The sequence below is a fragment of the Pogona vitticeps genome, chromosome 1 (genome assembly GCF_051106095.1).
Source record: "Pogona vitticeps strain Pit_001003342236 chromosome 1, PviZW2.1, whole genome shotgun sequence".
Lineage (NCBI taxonomy): Eukaryota > Metazoa > Chordata > Lepidosauria > Squamata > Agamidae > Pogona > Pogona vitticeps.
The window spans coordinates 292,076,551-292,100,754 of NC_135783.1; the positions used below are offsets into that span (position 1 = coordinate 292,076,551).

Genomic DNA, 24,204 nt, shown 5'->3' on the forward strand with positions numbered 1-24,204 from the left:
AGTTTTGAAGCTAACTATTTTTTAGACAGGGCATGCCCACCGCTGGTGCATTCCGAGTGTTCATCACATCCTCTTCCCAATTCAGAAATTATGAGGAACATTATGTTCCAATGTAAGATGTAGAAACTTCATCAGAGAAAGGAAGGGCTATCCTATAATTGGGAGCCAGACACTGTGGTTGCAACATTGTGTTCCCACTACTCCCTTGTCTCAGAAGCAAAAACTCAAAGAAACAAAGTGTGAACAATCTGCCTCTCAATTAAGCAGGCATGAAATTGCAAGTGGGTTGTTTCTGTACTAGGGAATAAACTTCAGCACATTACTGGCTTTCCAGATACAATGGAAGAGCAATCTCCCCAAGAAAAGCTCCCTTTACCAAATTAAAACAAAGAAAATTGCTCCAGTCCTTTGATAGGCTGGTAGTCCTGTTTGAGTACCAAAGTTCATAAAAGAGATGCCAAACCAGTCTTCCATCTTGCTATTTAAACAGATGTGGTGACTAAAACAAAAGCAGTACAGTACTTATTCCCACAATTCTTTGCAAGTAAGCATCAAAATTAAATAACTAAGAACCTCAGAGTAGCCATTTTTGGAAAAGCTAATCCCCACCCAATCCCCTGGGAAACTTACAACACATTTGTTCTGAAAATTCAAGCAGACCTTTTCCATCCTCATTTTAACTGGTAAACACCACTGGAATACAGTGGTCCATCCATTTTATCCTTAAAGTAACTAAAAATGTTAAATACCACCAGCTTGTTTCTCTTACTCACATTCCCAATCAGCTTGAACACCTGGTCCCCATGCACATTGTAAACTGTTACAATGGTGTTGAGAGCAGCATTTCTGACAGTATTGTCTCTGTCACCAATGTGAATTGCTATTTCCTTTAAGGCTTTGCCTGGGGTTGGCTGACACACATTCATGCCATACGATTCAACTAGACATCCCAGCTCTTCCAAGCACTCTACAGAAATAATAAAAACAAGAGGCAATACAGATTAGATTCACAAAAATATATAGGAAAAAAGGGCTATTAATACTTCTGTATACTGATATCCAAATGGTCAACAATAAGTTGTTTTGTAATAATCTTCTGTATTTTCCATGTATTTTTAAGAACAAGAGTATCAGTTTTGAGGAATGCTGAAAAGCATAGTACTAAGTTAAGGAAATGGGGGATCTTACATCAGCTTCTAGACCAGCGATGGTGAACTTATGTCACATGTGCCACAGCTGGCACACAAAGCCCTTTCTGCCAGCACACGAGCCATAAGTTGTCAGATCACTACTTCCTCCCCTCACGCAGCCAAACCTGAGAAGGCGGCTGCAGCCGTGGTGCTAGCAATTCAGCAGGCGGATCCGGAGCAGCTGGTGCTGGCAGTGGATCCAGAGTGGGGTCTCGAGGCACCTCCGTGCTGGGATTCCCCCTTCCGCTGCCACTTCTGGTTCCGCCACTGCCACTTCCTGTTTTGTCGCTGTTCCCGCAGCAGCACGCCACCTGCTAACCCCCCCCCCCCCAAATTTGGTCACACGAGCCCAAAAAGGTTCGCCACCATTGTTCTAGACTAACAAGTTTTATCATGAGTTTTCATCCCACTCAGAATCACAGTAAGAGGGCAATCTTTCCTATCAATATGAGGCAAGAAGAAAAATTATGCAAGATTTCTAGTAATTCAAATAAGCACTGCACTAACGGTGTTTCCAGGATAGTGTCACAATAAACAGAGACATGTTTGTTACAATACGTGTGCTTCATTAACATGTCAGTCTCCCAAATAGTCTTTAAAAGCTTCCAAAGCCACCAATAATTGAATTACAGCAAATTAGAAAATTCAGTTTCATCATCATAGTATAAAGATAATTTTTAAGGTGACAATTAGCTTAGCAATTTATTATTAACAATAATTCAGTTGCAAACATTTAAGCTGTACACCTGCAGAATACACTTGATGAAGTGGACTCTGATACACAAAAGCTTAGGACATAATAATGTGTCAGTCTTTCAAGTGCTACCAGATACTGGAATTTTTGCAAAAGTAATCCTGATCTGTAGTATATGTCAATGATCAACAGTTTATGATGAAGTTTCCCACCTGCCCGCTGTTTTGAATTCTTTGACTTTGTTCCTTCCATTATGAAAGTGAACATCTTGCTGGCTGGGTAGACAAGGCACATCCTATTCAGAATGGCACGCACATCCCTACGGACAACATCTTTTGGTTCTCCAACCTGAAAGATAAGACGAAACAGTGATCCTAGATGGGGGATCACATGATCCTTGACTTTCTGGACAATAGAATTTAGTCCATTACTGAATATATCCTCCTGCCGAAATGAGTAACTGCCTTCCAGTTTCCTACTGCCTACTTGAGGGCTCTGATGGGGCTGCCGTCCAATCACAGCACTTTAATGTAATCTGTAAGTAACATAACTTGGATTTTTAATCTCTAGATATCTGTTAAGATCAACTACTCAGTTTTACAACACTGCATACCTTTAAAATAAGATATGGGATGAAGGAGGTGGCCTCATTTTCAGTAAGATGGTACTCTTCTTGGTTCAACATGGTAAAGAGCAGTTTGAGGTACTCCAGAGTCTTCATCAGGACACTTGTGTTAGTGTCAAAAAATCTCAGGGTAAGCCATTTTAGGATCAGATCCAAACAATTGATAACTCCCTCCTTTTCACTCTCCAAATGCTTGAAAGAAAACAGATGACAGGGTCAACTTTTGATACAGGGTAGTATATACAACAAGATCAAGGAAGAACCATTTGACTAACCAGTGACTTTCACCAGGTGATTTTTCTGGTATCAGAGTTACTGAACATGGGTGATACAGGACACATAATAGCTACTTGTACCAGAAACTGTAATTAAGTGCATTTCAGACACCTGCTGCACAATGCTTTGATGGGAAACCTGGGAGGCAAAGTTGGATTACACTGTTGTTAAGGTGTATTATGAAAGTATATTATAGAACTCTCTAAATTGAGCAGGGTGTTTCCAAAGCCTGCTTGCTTAGGGAAGCAAGTTCATACATCCACCACCAGCTGCTCCTGTACACTTTAATCTACTATAATAACAAACTGATTTTCCTTACCTCAATCATTACACCAAGAGCTTTGTTGTGGTGTTGAAAATCTGCATGGAACATCTCATCTTGTAACCACTTAGCAACACAGCTGGACATTTGAGTCTTCAACTGTTCAATATATTCATCACGAGGTGTAGTGAAATTCCATTTCAAAACCTGAGAGAGAGAAACACAGCATTCTACTTGAAACAAACGAGGAAGTTAGTAATTTAGGCTAGAGTAGTTTTCTCTAACTTCTTTAGTCCATGGGAGAAAAGAGTTGAAATTTTTAAAAAAGCATGCAGTGAGTTATTTGGTTATCAATGCTGTATTTAATTACAATGCTCAGGCTCAAATTATATAGCTAGTACTTAGAGATGGGGATATTCGTATTCATAAACAAATATGAATATCCTCATCCCAGTTGCAACTAATGCAGGTCCGGCCCTCAGAATCAGCCCATCCACTCGCTCGCGACCATACCGCCAGTGTCCCGCTTTTCCCACCAATCACAGAATAGCTCTGCCATCTCCCTGCTCAGCTGGCCACTCAGCAGCCATGCAGGGAGACTCATCCTCCTGCCCCCTGCCTGGAGGGACCAGCCTAACAAGGTAATGATGGAGTTACTTCTGCAATTGGCAAGAAGAGCAGGACACTGGCAGCGCAGCAGTGTGAGAGTGGATGGGCCGGTTCCAAAGCTTTTTATTTTTACTTTCCTCCACCTATAAGATTTCAGTTTGTTGTTCAACTGAGGTGTACAGTTCATAGGTCTCATTAAAGGTGGAAAAAGTTCTGAAATGATTTATCTTTGCCTCATTTTTTTACATCACAGACACTTGACATTTTAAAAGGAGTGTGTAAACTTTTTATATCCACTGTAGCCTTAGAATGATACCATACAACTAGCAGGTGGTGTACCAAAGTAAACTTGAGCTCAGAATAGTACTAATTTTTCAGTACAGTACTTGAGATTAGATGCTGTCAGTTTCTCTTACTTTTAATCCTTTTTCATCTTTCATCCTTTGTTCTTTCCCATTTGGAACCACAATAAAAACTGGGCCAGATCTATCATCATCTTCCTTCAGGTTGGACTTGCTTGGTACCTTCTTCCCCTGTATACCCTACAAAAGCAAAACAACAGTAAACACACCCCAATACAACATCAATCACTTTATTTTAGATTCCAATCGATGTGTGGGACTAAATAGAACAAACCCTATCCCACCACCATGCATAGCAAACTTCTCACCCATACAAATGTTGTATTAGAAAGTGCGCTGAAGCCATCAGGTGTACATGTAAGTACTGTGAACAGAAAACACACCGGACTGCACAGTTTTTAGTAATAGCAAGTGTATAATGATCAGTGCACTGGTCATTAGTGGTACCCACTTATTACCGGTTTGATAGGTCTGTTCTTTGTCACATTACTGCCTTTGGTGAAGCTTGTATTAGCATCAGAATGCTGAAACAAGTCATAAAACACTCAGTGATTAACAGCAGGCTCCATATCATAGTTTAAACGCTGAAACCTCAGACCTGATACATATGTCACATCAGCATTGTTCTAAAGATGTTTGCCTTTGCATTAAAGAGAATATAGAACATCCTTTGTTATGAGTAAATTTGTTCACGCACAATTTGATTGAGGTACTAAGAATCTAAGAGTACTGACGTGCAAATGACATATAAGATAGCAATTGGTAGAAAATCCCAATATGCTGTTTTTTCTGCCCTAAAACAGCACCGTTATATTGGATTCCTCATTTTTTACAGCAACAGAGTCAAATCAGCTTCCTGGGATAATCTTTTTTTCTTATGAAAGATGAGAAGATTTATTGGTCTTCAAAATTCAAGAGGAGCTACTAACTCATATTATTTCTGAACATTTTCACTACTTCTTAATTTTTCTTTGGTGTTTCAGGGGAGGTAATATGTTACAATATGTCATGCCTTATAATTAAAAATCTTTTTATAATTTGAAGCACATCAAAAGACTAGCTGAATACCGTATCTTCATTTTTGGAAACTGACAGAAATACACCCTGCCCTTTAGACAAGATGATTCCATTCAGACATAAAGTTGAACCATGTTTTATTTATCATAGGAAACAATCTACAGTATATGATCTTTGGGCTCATAGATTTCCTTCTTCCTCACATGGAGTGAGTGAGAACAACTGTTTTAAGCCAAACTTCAGTTCCTTGAGATATCTGAACTCAAGGAAGAGTGGCTTGCACTAAGTGTAGTTGGTCTATTTATTTTGTTTAGCATATATGTTCCTCACCTTCCTGCCTGCTAGGGCTCTAAAGACAATTTCCATTGAAATTAGAACAAATTAAAAACATTCAGTTAAAAACCTCCAAAAACAGATATAAAAACAAATCCAAATTTTTTTCAAAAAGTCAGTTTTTAAAACTCTGTCATAGAGCCCAAAGACCTTTCAGAAAAGTCTAGTTTTTGCTGCCTTTCAAAATTTAGGTGATGGCATGAATAGCAGGGTCTTTGTTGAGATCTCAATAGATCTCAACAAACCAACATGTTATACCATCAACAAGAAATTCAGATGCATACATGTTTATTCCCTTAATAAAAACCCATGGACCAAAACCTCTCGCATAGTTAATCCAGTAGTGGTGTAACATTCAGAGGCAAATTGCTTCAAATTTTAAGAATCACCATGGATATTATTTGGTGAGTGCTGAGTCACTATTACCCATTATGCCTGAGGAGATTCAAGGGGGTTTTGGTAAAAAGTTAATCTGAGCTTCTGGCAGCAGAAAAAAAAGTACTTTTCTGTAAAGCCTCTGGGCTCTAAGACTGGCTTTTAAAAACTGACTCTTAGAAAATATTTTGGAAATGCCATTTTGGGGTCTGTAGTAGACATTATTTGTAATCAATCAACCATACGGTATTACCTGTCAGAGTGTCTTTCCAAAAGTCATCCTCCTGCACCACCAAATCCTCTCAGGCCATTTCCCTATAGATGGCAACACCAAAAGAGACCAGAGAAACTTCAACAAGAAGTCAGGCCTTCTTGGTGGTGGCACCATCTCTTTGGAATCACCTCCCAGTTGAGCTACGCCTGGCTCACTCTCTCCCTAGCTTTAAGAGGCTGTTGAAGACCCATCTCTTCCGAGAGGTCTTTGAAGGCAGCCTTTTTCGAAGTTATTCGCACCTGTACTGCTGCTCCGGTATGTTGTACCATTAGGGTATTGTGCTGATCTATTTTTGTTTACTGTTGTTTGATTTTGTGTGTTTTTCTTTCTTTTTTTGTTTGTTATATCACTGTTTTTAGATGCACATCACCCAGAATATTGCTGTGTGCCAGTTTGGATGGTATATAAATGACAGAAATAAATACATTTTCTATTTAAAAGTTCCTTATGTGGTTGTCAATCAGCAATACATGTCATGGACACCTTATTTGGTCCACAGCCTCCATCAGTTAGTTCCTCTTTCTCTCTTTTCCAACCCACTCTTCCAGGCAAAACAGATACACAGGCTCCTAACCATCCTCTCCATCAGCTCATGACAGAGAGAGATGAGCAGCACAAAGTAAGAAGCAATTATTGTTTTTGGCAGAACAAAGACAAGAAAGCAATGATTGTCTTCGGCAGAACAAAAGCAGGCTTGGAAAGGGCAAGGGAACATAATGTGCTTTCTTGATTCTTCTGTTAAATATTTATAGGCTTCTAAATATACAACCTTCCTTTCATAAAGGGCCACAAGACCTGTTGAATTCTTATATGATTTTTATATATCCAAATCCAATATTTCTCCTTAAGAGGACCAAGGCAGCTTACAATAGTAAAAGAAACGGTATTAAAAACTAAAAAATAATAAATTATTATTAAAACAGCTGAACAGATATAATATTAAAACTGTTAGGTAATAACAGCCAAAAGTACATCAAAAATAATAAAACTACAACAATTGCATTTTAAAAAAACACATCTCTTTTATGCAGCCAGTCACTATTACTTTGCTGAACAAGTCTGTTTTGCCATATTTCTATGGGTATATTTGTGCTTGTTTGTGAAAAGATAAAGCCCAGAATTAAATGGAGTTTTTGCGCTCTAAAAGATGAATGTCTGAAAAGAGATCAATGGTACTACAAAGCCAAGAAGGATCTTTAGATCTTATATTACTAGTGCTATTCCTGGATAACTCAAGAGGTTTAGATATCTGGTTGTGGAGACAGAAGCTGGGAGTTCAATTCCCCACTGTACCTCCTTGACAGAGGCTGGACTCGGTGATTCAGGCAGTACCTTCCAGTTCCAGTTTTAAGATATTATTATACTATTTCTGATGAGTAAAGGAAGAAAAACGTGAGGCGAGATCCCTAGATGGGATAGACAGCACACGATAGTGGAAAACAGCTAAAATCTAATTATTGATGGCAATCTAGTCTGTGACAACCCAGCGTCTTCCCTCTCCTTTAAGTAGATAATAAAGATGGGTACTTGCTGAAGTTTGGTGAGGTTTGGCAGAATGGGCCCACAGGAGTTGTATAGGTGCCCAGGATTCCATGCCCCACCTCCTCCCATGCCCTGCTTCCTCCTCTGAGCGGACACCTGCAGGAAGAGGTGAGGTGAAGAATCCAGAGTGCCTGCACAACACCTGTAGGCCGAATCTGCTGAACCATAGCTGAACTATGGTAAGTGTCCATCACCAGTAGATACTATGATCCTGAAACACAGTCTTGTTGAAACAGGAGTGAGGTAGAAATTTAGATTCATAATTTCAGAAAACAAAGGCTTAAAATACTACAGTAGGTATGTTACAAATAGCACAATACAGAAATAGAGGACTCCAGAGTCAGATTCAGCTAGATAGAAGTCTTCTGTCACTGAACTTTAGTTTCGTGAATTACTGTCAAGAGAAGCAAAAATCTTAAGGATTGGTGAACAGAAGCAACAAAGAAACTGCAGTTCACTTCTCTCTTGCAATCAATTTAGTCAACCAATAAACAAAGCGAAATGCTCTTTCAGATTTGTAAATAACTAACAAGGTTATGCTCAAAATCCTACAAGGTAGTCTTCAGCAGTATGTGGACCGAGAACTTCCAGAAGTACAAGCTGGATTTCAAAGGGGCAGAGGAACTCGAGACCAAATTGCTAACATGCGCTGGATTATGGAGAAAGCCAGAGAGTTCCAGAAAAACATCTACTTCTGCTTCATTGATGACGCAAAAGCCTTTGACTGTGTGGACCACAGCAAACTATGGCAAGTTCTTAAACAAATGGGAGTGCCTGACCACTTTATCTCCTGAGAAATCTATATGTGGGACAGGAAGCAACAGCTAGAACTGGATATGGAACAACTGACTGGTTCAAAATTGGGAAAGGACGACAAGACTGTATATCGTCTCCCTGCTTATTTAACCTCTATGCAGAATACATTATGCGAAAAGCTGGACTGGATGAATCCCTAGCCAGAATTAAGATTGCCAGAAGAAATATCAAGAACCTCACTCTGATGGCAAAAAGGGAGGAAGAATTAAAGAACCTCTTAATGAGGGTGAAAAGGAGAGTACAAAAAATGGTCTGAAGCTCAATGTCAAAAAAACAACAACAACAACAACAACAACAACAACTAAGATGATGGCCACTGGCCCCATTGCCTCCTGGAAAATAGAAGGGGAAGATATGGAGGCAGTGACAGATTTTACTTTCTCCATGATTACTGCAGATGGTGACAGCAGCCACAAAATTAAAAGACACCTGCTTCTTGGGAGGAAAGTGATGACAAACCTAGACAGCATCTTAAAAAGCAGAGACATCACCTTGCCGACAAAGGTCCGCATAGTAAAATCTATGGTTTTTCCAGTAGTGATGTAGGAAAGTGAGAGCTGCACCATAAAGAAGGCTGACTGCTGAGGAATTGATGCTTTTGAATTATGGTACTGGAGGAGACTCTTGAGAGTCCCCTGGACTGCAAGGAGAACAAAGCTATCCATTTTGAAGGAAATCAACCCTGAGTGCTCACTAGAAGGACAGATCCTGAAGCTGAGGCTCTAGTACTTTGGCTATCTCATGAGAAGACTCCCTGGAAAAGACCCTGATATTGGGAAAGTGTGACAGCAAGAGGAGAAGGGGATGACAGAGGACGAGATGGTTACAATGTCATCGAAGCAACCAACATGAATTTGACCAAACTCCTGGAGGCAGTGGAAGACACGAGGGCCTGGCGTGCTCTGATCCATGGGGTCAGGAAGAGTCGGACACAACTTAACAACTAAACAACAATAGAACACACACTTTCAGAAAAGACACATACAATGTGGAAAATGTTTCTAAGTATGAGAATCAAAAACATATTTTCTATGTCTATGCCAACAGTACTTTTCTGAAGATGTATACATTCTAAAAATCCCCAGTTTTTCTCAAGCAACCTCGTAAAGGTTTCTTTAAATAGATGCATCTGCCTTCAAAAGAAGGTTATTAGAAGGATCATTGTGATACGAGGGCTGACAAACATGCTTCAAAGTCTCCAGCAAAACATGTCCTTAATTTAGGTCACTGAATAAATATTACTTGTGCAATTAAGATTGATTCAAAAGATTCGACAATGTCTTTAAGGAATTCATACAACAGCACAAGTTTTTATAATAGATGAGCTGCATGATATTCATTAGTACATAAGCAGAAAATATACAACCTCCAAACATGGACTGCTATGTACTGTACTTATATGTACAGTAATTATATTCACAAGCATTAATAGAATTCACTCTATTCATGTCAAGAACACTTTTTAGAGTGAAGGAGACATAATGACATTACAAAAGCTACAGTGGAATAATATGGCAGATTGGGATCACTGACAAACACCTAGACTGAATACTGTCCAATATTTTATTTGTGCAGAGGAATTTACCTTAGTTTTAGGGGCAGTTCCTCCTGCTTTGGCCTTTTTGGCATCTACCTTGGTCTCCACAGTGCTAGAGGAAGACTCTTCACCAAAACCTTAGCAGTAAAAGATGAAACACCAGGAGATATAAACTACCCAATAAAGTTGGAATCAAATCAACATGAAACAAGTGCCTGACAGTCAAGGGATCTTTTGGCTTACATTAATCAAACAGTTCCTCCTACTTTTACACTGTGTACTGCTTTTGTAATCAAGGAGACTTTCAGAAGTAATTTGTAATATGGAAAGAAAAGGCAATCAGCTAAAAAACAAACCATCAATTCAATCTGAAACATTCAAATGCTTGAGTATAATCAAAGTAACTCTTTGTATTCAACATATTTTTTCTTTAAGAAAACATTATCTGCCAGATAATATAACCCATTTAAAGCACACATACTCCAAAATCTTGAGTCTTACAGAAAAGTTATACCAAGAGTGCTTTCCATTATATAAGTAAGATTGAAATGACCCACCTTTAATGCGTAATTATTTGTTGTAGATATTAATTTATAGGTATTAATGTTTTATAGGCATTAGTGATTATTATTTTTAGATATCAATTTTGTGGCTATTGATTTTAGTCTCTGTCTTTAGTTAGGGGCCTTAAGTCTTATTGTCTAGGGACATTTTTCTGTACTTGGGAAATTAAGAGGGCTTTTCTTGGGGGAGGGAAGGCTGACCTGGCACGTATAACAGAGACCTGGGTGGGCACTGAGGGACGGTTAAACCCTCTCCCATATTTGTCTCCCACGTTATTCCAGCCAACATCAGGGCAGACCAGAGCTCTGGGGAGGGGAAGTTGTTACTGTGTTTAAGATTCTGTCAAGGTCAGCAGGATTGCTGCCTTGGCCTGTCTTGTATTAGAGCACCTCCATCTGTCTATAGACCACTCAGATAGATTGGGATTGGTACTTGTGTACCATTCTCCATGTGACCTTCTGAGGCTGACTTTGTTCCCACTGCGCTGTTGTGGTCCCCTATGCTTGTACTCCTGAGGGACTTCAACATATATGTTGAAGAACTGGTTGTCAGTTTGGGCTTGGGCTTCATGAAAACCATGACATCCATTGGACTGTTCCAACAGGTAAATGGCCCCACACATGTGGTGGGCAATACACTCAACCTGGTATTCTTGGCTGGGCAAGGTGATGAAGATCTGAAGGTGACTATGTTCACTCCTCGTCATGGTCAGATTAGTTCATACAATAATCTGGGTTCTCAATGGCAACCTCTCCCTTCATAAAGAGATGGGACCCAGTAGGATGGGTCCACCCATGGAGTCTATTGGATCCAACTGGATTCTGAAATGCCTTGGATGAGGTAGATGAGTTGCAAGCCAGGAAGCAAATGAGACAGCTGGAAAGCATCTGGTAATAAGCTCTTAGAATCTGCCAAGCAGGTAACAGTTGAATGGGCCACCCAGATAATAAATTCCTCTTTGCAGGAGAGGTATTTGCCCTGCTGCCTGAAGGAGACAATGGTTCAATCTGTTCTTTGAAAGGCCAATGTGGAGACAGATGGTTTAAGTAACTATTGCCCAGTTGGGTGGCAGATAAATTGCAGGCATTCCCAGAGGACATCAATAATCTTGATCCATTTCAACTGGGGCTCAGGCTGTGCCATGGGACTGAGACTCTTTTGGTCACTCTGTTCAATGACCTGTTATGAGAGGCCAACTGAGAGAGTGTGACCCTGTTGGCTCTCCTGGATCTTTCAGCAGCCTTCGATACCATCGACCACGGTATCCTCCTGGACCAATGCTGTACTCCTGGGAGTATGGCACTGTGCTGGCTCCGGTTCCTTCTCAACAACTGGCATCAGGTGGCTCAATCATCTCCCCAATGTTGTTCAACATGAGGCCACTGAAGGAGGTCACCTGGAAATTTGGAGTGTGTTGCCATCAGAATGCTGATGACACACAACTCTATTTCTCCTTTTCACCTTCAACAAGAGAAGTTGTGCAGACCCTGCCTGGCCTAGGTAATGGATTGGGTGAAGGCTAATAGGCTGAAGTTGAATCCTAAGAAGATGAAGATCCTGTTGTTAGGAGATGATCCTGATCAATCAGAATGGCTTCTGCCTGCTATGGATGGGGGTCACATCCCCTGAAGGATCAGGTTCACAATCTAGGTGAGCTTGTGGACCCAGCCCTTTCAAAGGAAAATCAGATCCCCGCTGTAGCCATGTCTGCTTTTCTTCAACTTAGGCAGATCGCACATCTTCACTCCTATCTGAACAGGAAATCCCTAACAATACAGTTCACATGCTGGCAGTCTCAAAGATTGATTATTGCAATGTTCTCTATGGTGGCTACCCTTGAAGGCCATTCTGAAGCTGGAGCAGGTGCAAAAAGCAGTGGCCAGAATTATATCAGGGACATCTAAGTATGAACATATTTTCCCTATCCTGGCCAGTCTGCTGGTATGCTTCTGGACCACGTTCAAGGTGTTAATGCTGACATACAAACCCTGAAGAGTTGAGGACCTTGCTATCTAGTAGAGCACCTTTCCCTCAGATCTATCATCCATCCTACCAATCCTTCATGTTGCAGGTGGCCACTTCAAGGGAGGCATGGAAGTCTACAACTAGGGACTTAGCCTTCTCAGTGGTGGCCACCTCTTTGTGGAATTCACTACCACTGGAGGTGCATCTGGGCCCCCACCCTCCTAGTATTCAGAAGACAAATAAAAACATGGCTTTTTGCCAGGCCTTTAACAATTTGCTTCCCATTTATTTATTTGATAGTTAATTATTTTATTGCTTAAGCTGATATTATAGACATCATCTTGAGACTTGGGTTCATTTGAGACACAAGGGATTATAGGGATGAGATGTTTCTTTTCTTTGGTGTTTTATTGTATGCATCTTTCTGTTGTAAGCTGCCCAGAATAGTTACTTGCCACTAGATGGGTGAGGTAGAAGTTTAATTAATAATAATAATATAATTAATACATGCAAAGAACATGCTCTTGACTAGCTGACCCTAACAGAAGTCATGCATACATCTAAATCTGTACAGTTCCTCTACACAGCTCATACCTGGGACATGACACCAGAGAAAGTAACCTGGAAGTTTTCCCAATTTTACCATATACTACAGACAAACATAGAGGGCAAAATCCAGTTGCATAACTTTGTGGCTGGCATAATTTCGATCAGACACTGGCAATGTTTAATTTACAATAATTATAAGTCATATCCACCTGCTTTCGGTTCCAAGGCTCCCTTTGGCTATCTTTTGCTCTGGGAAAGCCTTTGGGAGCCTTGGGAGAGGGAAAGGGGTGAAGCCTTTAAAAATTGAAAAATCATCAGTGGATCACTGTCACCAGCGATTCTAGTAGCAATTTTTGAATGTTAAAAACTGCCCTCCCCCCACAATTCTCAAGGCTCCCCTAGGGCAAAAGGGAGCCTGGGAGAGCCTCAGAACATGAAACAAGGAAATAGAAAGCTTTCAAGTAGTGTACATTAAACGTTTCCAGTGTTCTATGTTTGTTGTGCCAGTAACACAACAGGATTTTGCCAAATACGTTAGGACAAAACCATTTCTAATTTATCACATCTGAAAAAGTTCTGGTATTAAGTCCCACTTGCTTTGCTACAGAAAGTTAGTCTACTGTAGTAACTCAAAATACCTCAGTTGGCTCTTATGGTTTATACTCCCATGAGTTCTTCAGTGCCTCCATTTTTAACTATTGACAGTTCTGATATATAAATAGTTATGTTCACAGTGGAACTTCACTCCTGCTGAAAATCTGGCCTCTCTCAAATGAGACAGGTTAGCAGGATCAAGATTACCTGATGCAGACTGTGATTTGGCTGGAGCTGCTCCTATTGATCTGGAAGATGTCTTGTTAGGTGGCGCAGGTTTGGCAGGCATATTGGCTTTGGCTTTTTCAAGCATGGCCAGTACTTGGTCTTTGGAAGCTGGCTAGAGAATAAAAATAAGTGCCTGAAGAAACCTATGTTACAGTTCACTTAAAATACTAAATAGGAGCATAATACATTTCTTCAGGTTTACAAGCCACTGCATGGAAAATAGTATTTTTTCTTAAGGTAAAGGTAAAGGTTCCCCTTGACAATTTTTGTCCAGTCGTGTTCGACTCTAGGGGGCGGTGCTCATCCCCGTTTCCAAGCCATGGAGCCAGCGTTTTGTCCGAAGACAATCTTCTGTGGTCACATGGCCAGTGCGACTTAGACACGGAACGCTGTTACCTTCCCACCGAGGTGGTCCCTATTTATCTACTTGCATTTGCATGCTTTCGAACCGCTAGGTTGGCGGGAGCTGGGACAAGCGACGGGCGCTCACTCCGTCGCGTGGATTCGATCTTACGACTGCTGGTCTTCTGACCCTGCAGCACAGGCTTCTGCGGTTTAGCCCGCAGCACCACCACGTCCCTCTTAATGGAATGGAAAAGAAAGGAAATTCATGTTTGGAGTACCAATTGCAGCATAAATTTTAAAAAAAAGGGGGGGTTCTGGGAAAGGAAAGGAAACTTACTTTTGGAGTACTAACTGCAATAGAAACCTATTTTACTTGATGTACCAAAGTTTCTTTACACAGTCTTTAATAAAAAAAACTAGAAATCATAATTGTTCAACTTAGCAAAAGGTCACTCATGATATTACTTTCATGTACACACTCACAACCCATCTGTACTAAGCTACGGTAACTACTTGGCACACTCTAAAGAAATGCTATGAGCGTTTGCTATACCTTCAGCTTGCCAGTGGCTTTGGCCATCTTCTCAAATCCCAGGTGCATCATGAAGAAAGGCAATACATCTTGTGCCTTTTTACGGACATCTCCATTTCGATCCTCCAAGCAAGAGTACAGGTGAGGCACACATAAAGCCAAGTCTGAGGGGACACTACGGAGAGTTGGCAACTTATCTGCCAGCCAACCTAAAAGCTGAAAGAAAGGAGAACTCCCTTAACCCTGTAGTAAACAATAATACCTTAGATATGGACTACGTTGTATGCCTAGAAATGCACTTAAATTAAAAAGTGAATCTAGTACATCATTGAGCAGCTTACTGGGGAAAGTTGCAGACTGTATTAGAAACTGATTCGTGAATACTAGTGACGTCAAGATTACAAAAAACATTTGTACAGATACACAAGTTTTCTACAATTCTATGATTATTACAAGGTAACCTTATCGCTATGTAACATTTCTCTAAATGTAATCCCTATTTGAATTACATGCATTCTTAAGGTAATAAGACATATTTATTTTTTTATTTATTTATTTATTCATTCCATTTATACCCCGCCTATCTGGTCAATTTATCTTCCTATAAATCTAGAAGATACAGATTTATACCATGCAAGTTGTAAAGTGAGCATAATTATGGAAGACTAAACAAACATGAATTTGACACAACTCCAGGAGGCAGTGGAAGATAGAAGGGCCTGGCGTGCTCTGGTCCATGGGGTCACAAAGAGTCGGACACGACTAAACGACTAATCAACGACGTCGATGAAACAAACCATTATGAAGCTCGATTCTCAGTGCTGTTTTCTTCTTTGGCCTCCTTGGGTGTTGTAATTGTTAACATTAAGGACTTGCGGGGAGCATATGGGATGGGTAGCTATTTTGTAAGAGAGACATTCCACCAACTATCGAGGTCTTAAACCATTAAGGGCTTTAGAGGTTATGGCCAGCACCTTAAATTGAACACAGAAACTAACAAGGAGCCAATGAAGGTGTGCCAAGATTGGGAATATGTGTTCATGTCTGCTAGTATCTAAAATCAGTCTGCTCACTGCGTTTTGTACCTACTGAAGTTTCCATACTGACTTCAAGGGCAGCTCCACATAGAAAGTGTTACAGTAGTTTATTTTAGAGATTACCAACATATGAACCACTATTGTTAGGTGTTTCTTATCAGGTAGGAGCACAGCTGGGAAAATCAACCAAAGTTTTAAAAAGGACTCTCAGCCACAGCAGATATTTGCACCACCACAGAAAGAGCTGGACAGAATGATGCTGATGAAGAAACCACACAACAACAAACATACATGGGATGAAACTATAAAAATACACACTAGCTGATACAGACCTACATTTCACAAACTGTTTCCTTTGCTTCTGAGCAAAGTACATCAGAATATTCCTTTTTTTTGCTAGGGCTACAACTGGAGCATGTTCCATGTGTACAGGATATTAGAGAAATAGCCTTAATGATATTATGGCCAAAATCCTACTAATTACACCTGTTGGTCTAACAGTACAGTACATGAGATACATACATGCATGTGTGTGCATGTATGTGTGTGAAATGCAGTAGCTTTACGCAGTTTCCCTTTATAAGGGATAAAAGCAAAACTCATTTACACAATGTAATTCTTACCTCTTGCCTTAGGAAAGGGTTCTCCTTCTTTAGCTCTTCAGACAGGTCTTCCCCTTCCAACCACTCTTTCATTCCTGTTTGTTCTGTCCAGGCATTGACAGTAGTTAAAGAAGCTGTCCGTACATTGTTCTGAGGTAGACACAAGATTTACATCTGATAATTCTCAAAAATAACTCAGAAGCCAAATGGGAAAAGTTCTTTGGGCTAGTTATACGAGCACATTTTGGTGCAGTACCTGCAAGGCAACTGCAGCATCCTCAATAGATGGCTACACAGCCTCAGCTTAAGCACCGCTAGTAACAAAGCGGTTACTACTTGATGAAGCAGAATGGTCCACTGTTAGAAAGCTCTTCATGTTCAGATGTTTCTCTTAACATTTCGATGAAATCTATTTTTTGGCCAATTTCACCCACTGGTGCAAGTGTTATTCTATTGTGCAACAGGGTAAGGTTAAGTTTGTTAAGCTGCTTTCTACATGGTAGGCACTGCAGGTCCACCCCTCAACCAATTCTCTACTCTACTTTATGATCCATTCAACCACTATGAATAAATCTTGGTTTCCAGACCCTTCAATATCTCAAAAACTGTTTTTAAAACTCAAAGTGTGTTTTTAAAAACCTATCAAAGCTTCTCTTTACATTTCAGTCTTTCCACTGAACAGCTTTCTGAAAGGCAGACCACCAGACTCTGCAATGTTCTTCTTTCTCAGGCAAATAGTAAATTATGGATAACACAGGAAACAAACACTTCCATTCTTAGGCTGAAACAACAAATATCCAATTCTACCTTACTGTCTCCAAGGATTGTGATGATAGCAATGCCCAGGTTTTTCACATGTTGCTTGATATTTGGGCCCATAGCAGTGGCCAGTTGCTGCAGAATACTCAGAGTTTGTTGCACCTGAATGGGAAAGGAAATGCACAACAATCAGCAGTTCCCTGGTTTTATATTCCTTAAAAAGCGAAGTGTGATGAATTTCATCTGTCTGCCGTAACTATTCAATCCGTTTTCAGAAGCACACAGCAGGTCCTGATTGGTACATATGTTGAATTTTCTGTGTTTCAAACCTACCATAAATATACAACAAGGGCCCTCTTGTGATTTATAACTGAAATGTTTTGTATTTATTTCATGTATTTTTGAAATCATTTCTCTATTCCAGTTTTCCAAACTGGAGGCCACAATCCTCAAGGGGATTGCAAAGTGTTTTGTGGGGGTCACTGTGGTTATTTTTAATTGCAATTATTTCTATATTTATTATATTAAATGTGGTATACACAATGCCTGAAGAATTGTGTTTGTTTGTTTTAAGCATCTCTTGCTAACCTCAGCTCATCCTTGGCTTTTGCCTTCCTAACACCATCCCTGCAATTCTTTGCTACTTTTCTGTATTCTTCCTTTCTAGCCTGGCCTTCCTTCCACTTCCTATATTTTTTTCAGGTACTCTTTGAGAAGTCACATTGGTTTTTTTACTTTCATCCACCTTTTTTCTTGTTGGAATAGAGTGTAGTTGTGACTTTAGGATTTCCTTTTTAAAGAAACTCCCACCCAGCTTGAATTTCTTTTCTTGTTAGGATCTCCTGCCATGGGACCTTTCTTATAATTGTCGTACATGTGCAGCTACACTCCACCTCTGCTTCTTTTGAAATCAAGAACTCCTTTTGCAGGATGTCTGCCATATGATCAGTTGCTCAGTCAATCAGTTTTGGAACCAGTGTACTGGAGATACCTCACCAAAGGAAGGAAACCCCTTGTGCAACTATCATTTTGTATGCAGTTCCTATCAAGTGGATTCCGACACCTCTGTTTAAATCACAGGATCCTGCTCAAGCCTTTCATGACAAACAAGAGCACTATTAAATCTGCCAGCTGTACTTTTGAACATCTGCCACAAGGAGATTAACAAAGTCTGATTGTGCTCTTGTTTTGCTTTCTGTGGTATAGCACATTTCCTTTGCTTTAAAGGCAGCAGAATAGATTCTCCAAAATATATACAGTATCTACAGTGGTATCACCTCTCCTATTTGTATAGAAAGGCTTCTCTCTCTCTCTCTCTCTCTCTCTCTCTCTCTCTCTCTCTCTCTCACACACACACACACACACACACACACACACACACAAAAATAAAAAGAAATCTAGAATTCCTTGCTGTAGAAAAGGGATTAACTGGCATTATATCATTACATTCAATAATACTGTCACTTCCAAGTTCTGCTTACAAGATTTAAACGAAACTGCTATTTGGAGTGTGTCAAATGACACTGCAACAAGTTTATCCCTAATTCTAATTCTTAAATATCATACCAGGATTTTATTGGAATCATTGAGACGACTCTTCAAAGCAGGTGCAAGTTCACCTATATTTGGCTGTATGAATTTGGCTTCATTAATTATGGTTGTTACTTCATCTAGACCTTCCTTTCGGATTTTCCAGTTTTTATCACCAATCTTAGACACCAGTTCAGAGGTGATCCTATCACTAAAAAGAAAAAAGAGTTAATATCTCACATTCTAGTTTCCTTTAAACAAGAAAAATACAAACAGATTAATAGCAAATATACAGAAGACAGATTTATAACCTAGAGATAAATAATTAGAAGTGTGTGAATAATTAAAAGGTTTTCTCCAAGTGGAGTTAATGTTTAATAACCCAAATTCAAACAAACCTGATATCGGTTCTTGGCAACAGATCCACAACATCATTTCCTGCCTCCTCCTGCTCTTCGCCTTCCTCACCATCATCTCCACTGCCAACAGTATGCCTAGAATTGCCTCGACTTGGAGCAGGTGGTGTTTGTCCTTGCATCTGAAACAGTTACATATATGCATATAAGAGATGTCACTATGCTCCCCTACAACTGGAATTCTAGCTCAGTATATTAACCAAATAAGTAACCACCTTTTTAAAATCAAGTAACTAATTACTGTTAGCACAGTACTGATATTGATAACATATCATTTTCATAATATCAAATAGTACTTTAAAACAACAACATTCAAAATGGAAGATTTTTAAATAATAATTTGCTGATGTGATAACTTAAACACACTGCTCCTCTATGTGACTGTACCAGCAAAATTTATGAAATTATTAGGCTGATAATGCCCCCACATAAATGTATCCTAGAAAAAAATATTTCTGGCACTTACTTTTTCAAACTCAGCATCTATTTGGGAAAGAAGAGCAGGTTTTTCATCCTCAAAGAACATCCGCAAAGGGGGCCCCACATACAGATACATGACACCTAATAGAGTTATGGCAGATGTTCTCACAGCCTGTCGAATAGACGAGAGAAATTTTTAATTTCAACTGTTCAGACAACCCTGGAATCTCAGCTTGAAAAGAAGATTACTCACAGGATTTGTAGCTGCAAGAGCAGTCTTAACATTGCTGATAAAAGCTTTTACATTCAATCTAAGGGAGAAAACACAGATTATTTGAAAGCAAGACTAGACAAGTTTATTCTGAAACAATTTATTAACAAGGCACTATTATGGAATTTAAGTAAAAAGTTCAGGCATTTGCTCATCAAAAGGTTGGATACAGAACACATTATCTTACAGCACTAACGTAACTCTGAGCTGAACGATGCATTTTTACCTATGGCCTATAGCTCCATATCAGTGCTATTCATCCACCCTCATACTAAGGTATAACAAGAACTGCAGTACAGTACATCTGAAAGGTCAACAGTTCCATATCCATTGTTCTAATGATTATTACCATGAGAGCTTGAGCTATGCTGCTCTGGAAAATTAAGACAGGGTCTTAAATTACCTGAATTCCTCCATATAAATACATAACATAATGTACATTCTAAGACCACAGAAAACTGGTATGGTAGTATTTTTATATAAAAATGCATGCAGGTTCACCTCTTTTCTAAGCCTAAACCTATTGTCACAACAGCTCCAGAGCACCAATATAACACAACATCCTTCTCTCCTCTGCAGTGCCCATTGCCACCCAAACCTTGAGAACACATTTTAGGACTGAATGGAGGTAAAAATGGGAAGGGAGATCACTCTCTCCCCATTCCAGTGAGATATAGTTCCAGCAGCAGATTTAGACCTACTTTTCTGCTAAAGCCTTACCCACACACCTTATTTTGTGTGTTCCCAGAAAAACATCCTATTTCAAAATGTTATTCAAAAAGTAAAGCATGTGTAACATGCAAATAACAGAACTTCCTCAGACAGCTGCTGTGATGTTTCCTTGATGATGTTATTTGCATAAGACAGTGGTTATCCCATTCCCAAAGCTGCTCCCTCCATGATCCAAATTAGGAAAGCAAGCTGCAGGTGGTGTGCTCTCCTCTCTGGTCTAAGACTGGAGATAAACAGTGAGATGTCATGCCTCTCCTTGCACAGTATCTCTCTACTATCTATAACTATAACTGGAGATAGCAAGGGCATTCCTCTTCCACTCTGCTGGCATTTCCTAACGGAGAAGGGGCACTCTGCAAGAGAATGCCTACTACTATCCCCAACTTCTATCCTGCTGTGTCCACACAACATAGCAGCATGATTTCCTATCCACTAAGAATGTGAATGAATGCCCTTGTTATCTCTGGTCTGAGACTGGAGATAGCAATGCCATCCTCCATGAAGAGAAAAGCAAAGAGTTCTGTGCCACAGAGAAAAGGAAAATGACGTCAGGGCTAGATGACACAGGAGGGGTAGACTCTGCCCCATGACATCTTACACCTTTCCAGCTTGGTCCTGGGAGGCAAACTGATCCTGGTACCCATCCCAGCTTTCACTATATTACTGTTTTACCCCAGTTTTTAAAAACTTACCCTGCAAACCCAAACTCTTTGATAGCATTTGAGAGCCAGTTCAAAGTCTCTGATTGGTTCTTTGGATTCTTCTGTGAAAAGGCCAGGGACATAACCTAGATTGAAAATGGAAGATTTTACTTATCTGTACAACTCTAAATGTGAAATCAGAGCAAAGGGGTATCAGGCAAAATCCAAAGAAACAAATCAAAACAATACAAAAAACTGTGCACCTTAAAGACTAACCATTGCATTTTAATGTAAGCTTTTGTGGACATGTCCACATCATCAGACATTAAAAGACAGAATGAAATGAAATATATATGTGTGAAGGAGTGAGTCTGAGTGTGCCGTCCTCCGAAGAAAAAGGACAGACAAAGGAGAGTGGCTGCGTGGAGGGCGTCTTGGTTGAAATAGAGCAGGATGAGGGAATGAAGAGGAAGCCTACTGAAGTCTGTCTGGCTGATGAAGAAGGGGTGGAGTTTGATCTGATCATGTGGGAGGACATAAAGGAGGAGGGAAACGCGCGGGTTTTCAGTTGGCTGGGGGAAGAAGCACTTGGACGATATGTAAACCGAGGGGTTCAGACTGAGCCTATGCTCGAGACCAAAGGCACACCGGGCCTTGCACGGGACTTTCCTAACTTAGGGCGGGGAAGGGGTTTACTGCCTGAACCTTTGCCTCCAAGTTGTAGCGGCCGCGTATATGATCCGTTAGAATGGATTGTGTCGGTGTACCCCCGGAATTTCCTTGGTGGCCGGAAGGTGATCAGACCAGGGCCCGAGTTCCAGCAGAAGCCTCTGGAGGGAGACTGGGCCCGCCACCCTTGTTGCGGGACTGTGTGTGCGGTAAGGAGCACCCCGCTACGGCCGATGACAGATCGGGAGCGTTTTGGCCCGGCCCCTTGGTAGACTTCAATGGGAATGGGGAAACGCGGCCCCCAAAGAGATACCATTTGTTATCTGATGATGTTTTAAGGGATCCGTTTGATGCAGTTGAGTTACATACTCGTTCAAATAAACTTGTTAATTTTGAAGAAGATTTGCCTCCTCATCTTTTTCCCTCCTTTACCACTCAGCCCCCCCCCCCCGGCTACCGTACCCACTTGTCACAATATGAAAAATCAGTTTGACATTCTAAATGTTCATTGGTTACATGCAACAATTAGGCCAATGTTTGTTTTACAGTCCTGTTGTAAAAATACTTCTAGTGGCTGGTTCACATACATGTGAAAATAGTTTTTTCTGTATTTTTAAACCGTGGATAAGGGAGTCCTACTATAATTGTTTTTATTACACTGGAATCATACCTGTTCAGCAGTCCAAGGTAGTTGACAAGCCTCTGCTATCGCTGTTAGTGCTTCTTTTGCATTGTTCCCACATTTTACATCACCAATTTTGTCCACAAGACCATCCAGCACAATCTGAGCAGATGTTTTGGAGAAGTTTCCTTTCTGAGCAACCAAAGCAACTATTCGAAGTTTTATCTGCATCACCTGCAAAAGAGAACTTCAACCTCTTTATCAGCGAACCTATGAATTACCATGAAGGGACAACAGAATGAATGCACTACAACCCAAGAGGCTTTATGTGTCGTCTAACATAGATGTTGAGATTGCTTTAGCATTTGTCCTGGAACTTATGATGCATACTGCCAAAATCGGAGATACATTTAATAGATTCCATTCAAATTCTCAAATAGGTTTTAGAATTTTTCCCAGAAGTATGTTTTACAAACTAAATCTCCCACCTCCCCCCGCCATCAAATTCTGAAAATATTTCCTAATGAAATAGATCAGAAATCCATAGTTCCCAAATTGCATTTCTGTGCACATCCTTGGTCAAATCAAGCTCTCTGCAATTATCAGGATGAGGGGGGCAAAAACCTCTCCAAGTTTACTAAGCTCTCCATTCTGGAAACTGCCAGAGGGAATCATATACTTCAAAGAAAAATATTCTTTATCTTCAGAGAGGCAAGATAAAAGATTGAGTAAAGCTATGCTAGAGAAACCAGATCTCTTGTTCACCTGAAAGCTACTTCAATGAGTTATTTTTAGGATTGTGATACTTCATTAACAGTACATTAGAAGGTGGAGTGGATTTTATTCCCTCACATAGGGTTGGCTTCCTCGAGGCATTGGCCATACTACCTTGATTTTAAATTAATCAAAGGAACCTATGTAGTGGAAGGAGGACAACTTCAAGAGATGGGAGCATGTCCTCATCTGCTATAGGAAAATGCTGAGTTTCTTCCTTGAAGGGCAGGAAATGCAAGCATACTGATCTGGCATATTATATTTGGACATTTTACCATAATAGTACAGTACTGTTTTCATTCTTCAAGTCTTGAGCAAAATGAAAGGTTACATACCCATTCATGTGTAAGACAACTAGGATTATGCCATGCTTTAAGTATGATTGGTCTTGTATAGCACGGGACAAGTAACTCCAAGATTTTTTAAAGGCACTGTTGTAAAAATTATAGGAGGGCAACTTTTGTTAGTACTATGAATATTAATAGTGTAACAGTCTGTTGCTTTACCTGGAAGTTGGTCTCCTTCCATCCAGGTTTCTTTGCCAACATCCTTACTAGAGCCTGACAAGGCATCTCAGCTCTGTCCATTAGCTCCACAGCCTTAAAATTTAAGAGTAGAGTACATAAACTCCAGGAAGTACAAAGCAATCATTTAGGCCACAAATATAAATGAATCAACATTCTGCAAGCCAATATTCACCCTGACACATTTTCAGATGCTAGACAGACAGTTCCCTATTTAGCTTCTCCAGAATTTATGCCTCCTCAAGTTAATTCTTATTCTCCTTCACACAGTTGTATATCCAAACAAAGTGTTACATTTTAAAAGGTATACTAGACAGTTCTTTAAACCAAGCAACAGATCCTCAGTCTAGCTAAAGAAAGATGGGTCACTTTTCCATTACAAATTCTATATTTATTAATGTAAGATTATACCAGAAGTCTGCACAGCATAGTATAATTTCAAGCTATTCTGTGGACTACAGCAGGGGTCCCCAACCCCCAGTCTGCGGCCCGGTGCCAGTCCGTGGGCTTCTCGGAAC

General features: G+C 40.2%; 1 protein-coding gene across 10 annotated transcripts in view; it reads right to left on the reverse strand.

Moving 5' to 3' along the window:
- The window catches only part of CKAP5 (cytoskeleton associated protein 5), an 89,247-nt gene that overhangs the window by 25,198 nt on the left and 39,845 nt on the right, over positions 1–24,204 (reverse strand). For 6 of the 10 annotated variants that reach the window (XM_078389753.1, XM_078389760.1, XM_078389757.1 and 3 more), the window contains exons 16-33: positions 23,669–23,761; positions 22,437–22,622; positions 21,149–21,243; positions 19,707–19,764; positions 19,500–19,625; positions 19,016–19,155; positions 18,654–18,828; positions 17,136–17,249; positions 16,350–16,478; positions 14,711–14,905; positions 13,792–13,924; positions 9,961–10,049; positions 4,477–4,542; positions 4,073–4,198; positions 3,105–3,254; positions 2,498–2,701; positions 2,097–2,232; positions 774–967 (exon numbers count right to left, since the gene is read on the reverse strand). In XM_078389753.1, coding sequence (XP_078245879.1) covers positions 774–967; positions 2,097–2,232; positions 2,498–2,701; positions 3,105–3,254; positions 4,073–4,198; positions 4,477–4,542; positions 9,961–10,049; positions 13,792–13,924; positions 14,711–14,905; positions 16,350–16,478; positions 17,136–17,249; positions 18,654–18,828; positions 19,016–19,155; positions 19,500–19,625; positions 19,707–19,764; positions 21,149–21,243; positions 22,437–22,622; positions 23,669–23,761 — 2,409 coding nt within the window. The remainder of the gene's footprint in view (positions 1–773; positions 968–2,096; positions 2,233–2,497; positions 2,702–3,104; positions 3,255–4,072; positions 4,199–4,476; positions 4,543–9,960; positions 10,050–13,791; positions 13,925–14,710; positions 14,906–16,349; positions 16,479–17,135; positions 17,250–18,653; positions 18,829–19,015; positions 19,156–19,499; positions 19,626–19,706; positions 19,765–21,148; positions 21,244–22,436; positions 22,623–23,668; positions 23,762–24,204) is intronic. The other 4 variants (XM_020799002.3, XM_078389774.1, XM_078389780.1 and 1 more) reach the window with 1 other exon arrangement.